Below are 8,878 nucleotides of genomic sequence, written 5' to 3'. Positions count from 1 at the left end.
AGAGAAATAAATGGAGATCTCTGGATATTTTACTAGCTTTCGCTAACACAACCAATAATTTGAAATGAAATAAGAATTATTCACACCTAGAAATATTGTGATCTAAAAGAAATGTTTCTTGTTTTTACTTACATTTGAGAATAAGTACCGTATTTGAAGTGACAGTCTCAACGTACTTCTTGGTTGCCCCCTAAATGATTTTTAACCTTTTTACAAGCATCAAGACGGTAAATTGACACCTATTGCTCGTTAAAACGTTTATGTCAGTATAATTGATATATCATTAGAAGCAGGAGGTCTCTAAGTGGATAAAGAGGAAGTGAGTCAATTGAAAAGAAAATAGCATTAATTCTCTTTTAAGATGAAGGATGGGACTTTTACTTGAATGAATGAATGAATGAATGAATGAATGGATAAATGGATGAATGAATGAATGAATGAATGAATGAATGAATGAATGAATGAAAGGATGTTCCGAGTAATCAAATGTTCTATCAACCATTCTTCATGCAGTCCTAGAAAAATTGTAACATTTCTTGGCGGTCTCGTTGCATTGATCTAGATACCTTCCTCCGTAGTAACTGATGGCTAAGAATTTTACCCTATTCAAAATTTTTTGGTCATCCCTGGACCGAGGGGCAATCCTTCCTCCACCCCACCCCCCATGTTCTGATGATGAAATAGCCGAGTCCACTAGTGTACAAAGTTAACATAAAATATATGCCAGTAAATTGCTTTCTCACGGATTGTCCATAAAACTACAACACATGTAAAGAATATCAAAAGTTTCCGACAATCAGGTTGCAATTTTTACGGAGGAAGCCATAGCACCAAAGTAAATTTTCTGACCTAAAGTCGTGCTGAAAAGAAAAAAAAATTACAACATTTCCTGGCCATATTCTCTCGAAACCACCTTTAAAACCATGTCCGTACGGTCATTGACCCTATGACCCATGACACCAGCAGTAGAACACAGTTGACATAATTAGTCAACCATTACCGCTGTGGTCTTTGCAAAAAGGACGATCCCATTTTAAAGGTAAAAAAAAAATTCTTGATCGTTTTTTTTTATTGCAAGAGTAGTGTTTCAAAATATACCATTGCAATCAGGCAAGCGGTTAAGATTTTGTTGTATAAATTTTGAAGATTACGAAATGGAAATAATACGGAATAGAAATTGTCCTCCTCCCCGTGTTCTTTCGATGGAATAGTCGTGTACACTAGTATACAAACATAAATCTAGGTCGACACATTGCTCTCTCACGGGTTGTCTATAAAACTACAACACAATGTAAAGAATAACAAACTTTATCAACAACCAGGCAATTTCTGATGACCTAGCAGTCATTCAACCTTTGGTTCTATAGACGATCTCATTCAAAGAGTACAGAAAAATGTGGTAAAAACTTAAGTTTTCAAACTGTAACATTGCAAAAATTGCTAGGTATATGGGCAAGGGATTTTGGTTAAATGGGTCAGGTGGAAAATAATATTAAATAGAATGGAAGAAGGACAAAATGCCCCGTTCCTCCGCAATAGGAATGGACTAGCCCGAACGTTCTACAAATAATGGATTAAAGGTCGTCACAGTATTGTCCTACCACCGCCTGTGTAATCTGGAAAAAGATGGTGAACTTCTCCGGTATTTGGACCGCCGTGGAATGGGACGACGAAAGTTTCATCAAGTTCTTTGCCGCTATGGGTAAGGAAAGTCTTGTTTAGATTTTTGGACATTGAGGTTTAAATCTATGATTGAAATCCTTTATTTTCGAACATGATCGAACAACGTTTAAAATCTGTTAACAGTACAGTTAGTCCAAGGAAATGCGAGTATATCCTTTATCATTATTCCCGCAAAAATAACGCAGCAACGTTCTATTAATTAAACCGAGTACTCTACAATATCTCTTCCACATGTTCAGGTATCCCTGAACCAAAAATGGCACTTGATCTATTCAAATCGGCTGAAAAGCACGAGATCATCGACAAGGGGGACACAGTTATCTTTAGGGGAAGTAAAATCTACTTTTACTTCGAATTCATACTATTACTGGTATTTGCTGACTCACTACTAGCGAGTAATACATCCCGCTGCAGCGCCACCAATCGGATACGTTCAGTATTACTAGAGTGAGGAAAGTAGGTGACAGACTGTGTCAGTTCAGTTCAGTGTCAGACTACAGATGAATAGTTTCTAAAAACCTTACGAATGTTTTTTTGAGGATATTATCCATATAATCAAATCAATATGGCTTAGTCAATACTAAGATCTGTATCTGATCCTTTGTATTTATACTTTCTTTGTTTTTGTTGAAAAGTAATTATAAGAATTAAAAATACTTACATCTGGGATACGGAGTGTGCATTCGACTGTGCAACTAAAATGGGGTGCTCCCTCCTCTTATAAACCCCACTTGCTCTGTGTTTCCTGTCTACAAGTATACCTTATGATTTATTTAGATTCCTGACCCAGAGAGTGAAGGAGGAAAGAGAGACATTTTGTTTAAAGTAGGGGAGGAGAGCGTTGCTGTCGGACCGATAGGAGTTCCCATAAAGGTGAGAAGCAAAACAAGGCGACCAACTACTAAGCCACACGACCTTCAAGATGGAGGTGTAGTCTTATATAATTCTAAATAACCGAAAAATACTGCTAAGTTGACGAAGGGCACCTCACATAGGTCGTGCGATCGTTGTGCGACATTTTGGGGATTTTGGAGGACAAAAATGTACGTCTCCTGCAAAATTCAACTGTCTTGATGCACAACATGATGTTTTGGATCCATGTTAGCCTTTGGTGCTGTCACGGCCTGCTTGAAAATCCCATGGCGTTAAAATCGTATGACGATCGAACGACCTATGTGACCGCCATGTCAAAAAAACAAAAAACAAATCCTTCTTAAGGATGTATAGATATCACTGCGAACAAACAGACTACCGCAAACCTCAACCAGTCTGGAGGTGAACCTCCCTCTAGGAGCTTATTATAATACTCCATAGAGATAGAGTTTTTCTACTCTTAAATACTCACCATGCAAGCTAAGAATTGTTTGTTGCCCCTGTTTTTCTGACCTAACTGTTACAGCAAATCTTAAACAGTAGAAGATCTGTACCATGTAAAAGGAGGAGCGATCTAGAAAGTGATACGTCTGAAGCAATCTGGTGTGAGGTGGATTTCGGTATGAAACTATTTGTTTGTTGTTGTTATAGACCGCCCGGCCAGAGTGCGGAGGAACGCTCCACATTCTTTGAGCACCTGCAACAATCAATTGACGTAATTATTGACAGCGGCCCATCTGACAAAACTACTATTGTCTTGCTTGGTGATTTGAATGCAAATTCTGACAATGCCGCTTCCACGATTGAAATGTTTACATCAGAAAACAACTTCGACCAGCTGATTTCAGAGCCCACTCGCATTACCGACACATCGTCATCCTTGCTCGATGTCCTCATTACAGATTCACCAAGTCTCTTTACGGAGTGTGGTACAAACCCGCCTTTGTCAAATTGTGACCACTCACTTGTATATGGCAAAATGCATCTTAAAATCCCCCGTGTTAAAACCTACAAACGTACTGTATACGAGTTTCATAAGGCAGATTATGAAGGATTGAACTCTGAGCTCTTACTTATAGATTGGGGTTCCATTGTCTCGGAGAACATTCCGGACATAAACGCCTTAACCGAAACATTCATGACAACCCTTTCTACAACGATCGCGCGGTTTGTACCCAGCAAACAGGTCACAATCCGACCAAGAGACCAACCTTGGATGACGTGTGAAATTAGACAAATGCTAAGGAAGAAGAAACGAATGTACCGTAAATACAAGAAAACTAACAGGCCAGAGATATACAACACGTTCAAGCATATCCGTAATAGTTGTACAAAGTTAATCAGAAAGGCGAAGCACAACCACAGACTCGGCCTTTGTCTCGACCTGGCAAATCCATCCTCGAACCCAAAAAAGTGGTGGTCCGTCTCTAAAGAAATATTCATGGGTAAGATAGATCGAACATTACCACCCTTAGTCGAAGATGAATTTACTATTACGGACGACAAGACTAAGACCAAGGCCAATGTCTTTAATTGTTACTTCGCTTCTCAATCAAATCTTGACACAACAGGCGCCTCTCTTCCCTTGTTTACAACTAGAACTGACACGGTCATCGACTGCATTATCTGCTCCCCCTCTGAAGTTTATGAAATTTTGTGTAACCTTGATGTTAACAAGGCCACAGGTCCTGATGGTCTTGGTAACAGGCTTTTAAAAAACGTCGCCCCATCATTGGCTAATCCACTATCAAAATTATTCAATATCTCCATACAACACGGGTGCTTCCCGGACATTTGGAAATGCTCGAACGTAGTGCCTGTACATAAGAAAGGCGACAAGCAGTCAAAGGAAAACTACAGACCCATATCCCTCCTATGTTGTGTATCCAAAGTTTTGGAACGAGTAGTTCACAGCTCACTTTCCTCGTACTTCCACCAAAACAAGCTTCTTACTGATCGTAACGCCGGGTTCGCCCTTGGAGATTCTACCGTCAACTCCTTAACATACCTTGTTCACAAAATTCATCAAGCGCTTGACCAAGGACTTGAAACCCGCGCAGTCTTCCTTGATATTTCCAAAGCCTTTGATAAGGTTTGGCACACCGGCTTACTCTTTAAACTACGACAACTTGGAGTCACTGGGTCTCTGTTGGCATGGATAGAGTCGTACTTAAATAACCGAAGGCAAAGAGTCGTCATCAATGGAGTGTGCTCTGAATGGCTACCTATCAATGCAGGTGTTCCTCAGGGATCCCTCCTTGGCCCCTTACTTTTTCTTGTATTTATAAATGATATTGTTGATGACTTATTAACAGACTCCCGCCTTTTTGCGGATGATACTGCACTACTAGAGATAATTACTGACCCTGTTGCCTCAGCGGACAGGTTAAACCGTGATCTCACCTCAGTTTCGGAATGGGCTGCTCAGTGGCTTGTTACATTCAATCCCCAAAAAACAGTATTGATGACGTTCTCCTTGAAGAAAAACAAAGTTCGACATCCCCCCCTATACTTTAAAGGTGTTCAGCTCACTGAAGTCGAATCCCACAAACACCTTGGCCTACATCTCACTAGAGACCTATCATGGTCACTTCACGTCTCAATCCTGGTGACGAAAGCAATGAAACGCATAAATCTACTGAAAAGAATTTCTTGCTTTGTCCCACGGAAAACACTCGAGACTCTGTACAAAGCCATGATACGTCCCTTGATTGAGTATGCCAACGTCGCCTGGTGCGGTATTCTTAAGAAAGACTCTGACTCACTCGAATCAGTACAGGTGTCCGCGGCTAAGGTCTGCACGGGTGCACTAAGGGGGACGAATCACAGCCGCATCTTAACGGAGGTCGGTTGGGACACACTTGCCACCAGACGGGAAAAGCATGTACTTATTCACTTCTATAAAATGGCCAGTGGCTCTGCACCAAATTATCTCCATGAACTGGTACCTCCACTTATCCGTGATTCCACCCCTTATGGCCTTCGAGATGACCAGAACTACCTCCCTATTGCCCTAAGAACCGAAAAGTACAAAAGATCCTTCTTACCTGCCGCAGTTTTCTCCTGGAGTCAACTTCCTTTGTCCGCCAAAACATCACCATCTATTAGTATTTTTAAAAGAGAACTAGAGTCTTTCTTTGACAGCCCGCCCAAACACACCCACTACTCCCATGGCCACGGACGCCCTGCAGTTCACTTGACTAGACTCAGACTCGACTTCAGCCAGCTTAACTCACACCTATTCAAACACCATTGTATAACTAGCCCTACTTGTGAATGCGGGAATTCAAACGAGACAACTGAGCACTACTTGTTGCACTGCGAACTATACAATAGCGAAAGGATTCATATGTTGCACTCCATATCCCGTTTAAACCTAGCAGAATTACTCTCGCCTGACCCCCTTAACTCATCTGACAATACTTAATGCACCCTTCTCACTATGGGCAGCCCTTTCCTTCCACACTCGATAAATTGTAACATCTTTGACTATGTTTTCAATTTCATCAAAATGACCGGAAGATTTACTTAATCTGATTTGAAATTGATTGGTAATGCCAGCCTTGTATGCGCTTTAGCCCGTTTTTGTTGTTAGTATTTATGTTATTCTTATGTTGCAAAATGACGTTTATGTTCATGTCATCTTAAGTTATACGTTTCGTTATAATCTCAATTTTGTTACTTTTGTGTGTCATTGTATGTGCATTGTTAGAGCAGAAGACCTCCAGAAGCTCTTTGTGAGCTTCTTGTCCAATGCTCGAAAAACGAATGCGAATAAAATAAAAAATAAACAGTAGAAACCAGTTAATTGCACAACGGATAAACGAACACTTCCGTTTATTGCACGAAATCTCAAACTCCCGTGGTGGTGCGGTCCTGCTAGATAACTTCACTTTGTTGCATCATTCGGATATTTGAAAGAAATGCATTGGCAAATGGGTTGTGCAATTAAGCGACTTTTACTGTATATTAAGTCAACTTCTTTTTTTTTTCATTTTCTTTATGATCTGAAGAAATTTACAACTAAGGAGGGGAACAAGCTGATATTCCACGAGACAGCTCCAAACGGAGCGAAAAACATCACTGTCCGTGAGCTACAGGGTGATAAGATGATACTTGTGAGTGCAACAGGCTCGTTTCTTTTTAACGTTTGTAGAGTACTCAATTGTGGGAAAATGTCACACAGAGGTCATTTTCTGTAATTACTGTCGGGCACCGCTCCTAGTCTCGCTCCTAGTCTCGCAGTCTCGCTCCTAGTCTCCCACTAGTCTCGCTCCTGTCCCACGTGGGCGGTCACCTCCCACTGGCTCCCTCATTCTCTCTTCGGTTCTTCACGCGTCCAGACGTCCCAACTGCTCTCTCCTCCATTTCCAACCCACCACCTCCCGCAAATGGGTAATGTATTTTTCCTTTTTTTTTGCTTGAATAAAGTCTATAAGGCCAAAGTTGGTCAGTTTCTCATTCTTTAATCAATGCAGGAATATAGGAGCAGGCGGGAAAATATGAAACAAGAGTCCGGAGACCCTATACCCTCACGCAATATTTGAGATAACTTTTCTAGATTTATTGTCTTTTGTGGTCTAATTCATGATACACAAATCATCATAATCGATTACAAATTATTAGTTTTTGCACCAAAATTATACATTACAATATATACTTGTAAATTCTAGACGTAAATTCTAGACGTGACATATCGGATTAACGGAAAATAAAATAATATATCATAGAATTCAATACCATGGAATTAAACGGATTTGGCTTAAAGATCAATGTATTTTACCTATACACGCTTATTTTACCCAAAGGAAGGTGATAATCCTGCGTTATTTGCGAAAGAAAATTTTGGGAGGTTTGATAAACATCCAATTTTTTTTTCTTTTCTCTCGCCTTTCTTCTTCTTCAAATAACGTAAATAACCCGCACAGTGGTTACTTATACCCCATTTCCCCTAGGACGGCGCTCTCACCGCGCTCTCTCTGCGAGCTAAAATTTGACATATCCTTCAACGAATTGTAACGTTATAGAAAAGAAACCAATCTTTTTACACTTTATGTGTTTTGCTGTCTTCTCAGTCATACTTTTACATTTTGTATGATATACCCAGTGTAAAAGCTAAGGATACAAATATCCTATTTAGATCGCAGTGAGAGCGCAGTGCTATCGCCGTCTAGTGGAAAGAGGGCCTGAACACACACACTCTGATGTGTTTGATTAAATCATGTAGCAGGTGACAGAAAAAAGGTCTGGTCACCATATTTCTTCATGAATTTTGACAGATTGAATAGAGCAGTACTTTATGTTGTAAGGATATGCATGCCATGTTTATGGTAAACATTATGTTTTTGCTTGCGAATGTTACCTTCCTAGTTCAGGCTATTTATAGACATGTTTTCCTAAACTTCTGTTACAGACAAAGACTGACGTAGTCTCAGGTGTCACTGGGATATGCGTTTGTAAGAGAGAGGAGAGTAAGCTATGAGGATGCGGCGACGAATTGAGTCTCAGAGCTGACTATGTATCACTCTAAATTCGGAAAGGCAGTAACTACAAAATTTGCTACGTTGCTGTGTGTCATAGGAATAAAAATAGTAATCACTACGAATACTGCGAATCCAATAGTTTTTATTATAATTAATGTGAATACAATAGCTTTCAATGCAAAATGCTTGCATGTAATATCTTCGTTTAGCTTGAAGTACGAAAGGCGTGAATAACATAACTTTTCCTGCCAATTAAAAGATGAAACAGCTTCAATTAAATAGTTTTTATTTCAAATCAAGTGAATAGTAAAGCCGCCACCAGAAATTGTATTGATAAAATAGCCTATCCCATGACATGCTTTATTTTTGTCTTATTTCACTTGAAAGAAATGTAAGTAGCTTGCCAGTGCTTTACTTAATTGTATCCAGACTGGGCTCATTCGGTCTGCCTTCATGATTTTAAACTGGCTTACTGTACGACCAAAGAATTTGAAGGTGGTGATCATGGTGTGCTCGTTAAGTTTTATAATTCCTAAATTTTTGCCTTGCCGCCAGGCAAGGCTTTACGCCAGCTTTTTTCCATGGATCAATGGACGGACCTTTTAACCCAGCCCTTCCAAAGCCCCTTCCAAAGGCCCGTTTTTAATGGGGGTATAACAAAATCAAAAAAGAAAGAAAACTAGACAAGAGAGACAAGACGTTTTTTCACTGTTTTCATTTTTTTTTTACATCATTTCAAAGAACATACAAGAGAAGAAGGCATTCATGGCTTAGTTAGACAATGGTACATTCCAGGCGAGTATTAAAACGCTCTTCTAGACGCATGTTACTGTATGTGG

The 8,878-nt window shown here is 39.9% G+C and overlaps 1 protein-coding gene across 2 annotated transcripts; it reads left to right on the top strand.

Moving 5' to 3' along the window:
* The first annotated feature begins 1,367 nt into the window (after positions 1–1,367).
* Positions 1,368–8,349, top strand: LOC118408027. Of its 2 annotated transcripts, none has more exons than XM_035808638.1 (5): positions 1,368–1,702; positions 1,923–2,011; positions 2,461–2,556; positions 6,570–6,657; positions 7,970–8,349. In XM_035808638.1, the coding sequence occupies exons 1-5, from the start codon at positions 1,627–1,629 to the stop codon at positions 7,978–7,980; spliced, it is 360 nt and encodes a 119-aa protein (XP_035664531.1). In that variant the 5' UTR covers positions 1,368–1,626; the 3' UTR covers positions 7,981–8,349. The 2 variants fall into 2 exon arrangements, with proteins under 2 accessions (XP_035664531.1, XP_035664530.1); XM_035808637.1 differs by having other exon boundaries at positions 1,375–1,702; positions 6,570–6,674; positions 7,970–8,341.
* The last annotated feature ends 529 nt before the right edge of the window (positions 8,350–8,878 follow it).

Source organism: Branchiostoma floridae, unplaced genomic scaffold (assembly GCF_000003815.2).
Source record: "Branchiostoma floridae strain S238N-H82 unplaced genomic scaffold, Bfl_VNyyK Sc7u5tJ_1542, whole genome shotgun sequence".
Lineage (NCBI taxonomy): Eukaryota > Metazoa > Chordata > Leptocardii > Amphioxiformes > Branchiostomatidae > Branchiostoma > Branchiostoma floridae.
The sequence above is the reverse complement of the archived record's forward strand: the minus strand, read 5'-3'. Positions and strand labels throughout refer to the sequence as shown.

Excerpts from the sequence above, each read along its gene's own strand:
- LOC118408027 (XM_035808637.1), top strand. The coding sequence starts at position 1,627 with ATGGTGAACTTCTCCGGTATTTGGACCGCCGTGGAATGGGACGACGAA. Across the intron at positions 1,703-1,922 it reads CAAGTTCTTTGCCGCTATGG|GTATCCCTGAACCAAAAATG; the intron begins GTAAGGAAAGTC and ends CCACATGTTCAG. Across the intron at positions 6,675-7,969 it reads AGGGTGATAAGATGATACTT|ACAAAGACTGACGTAGTCTC; the intron begins GTGAGTGCAACA and ends CTTCTGTTACAG.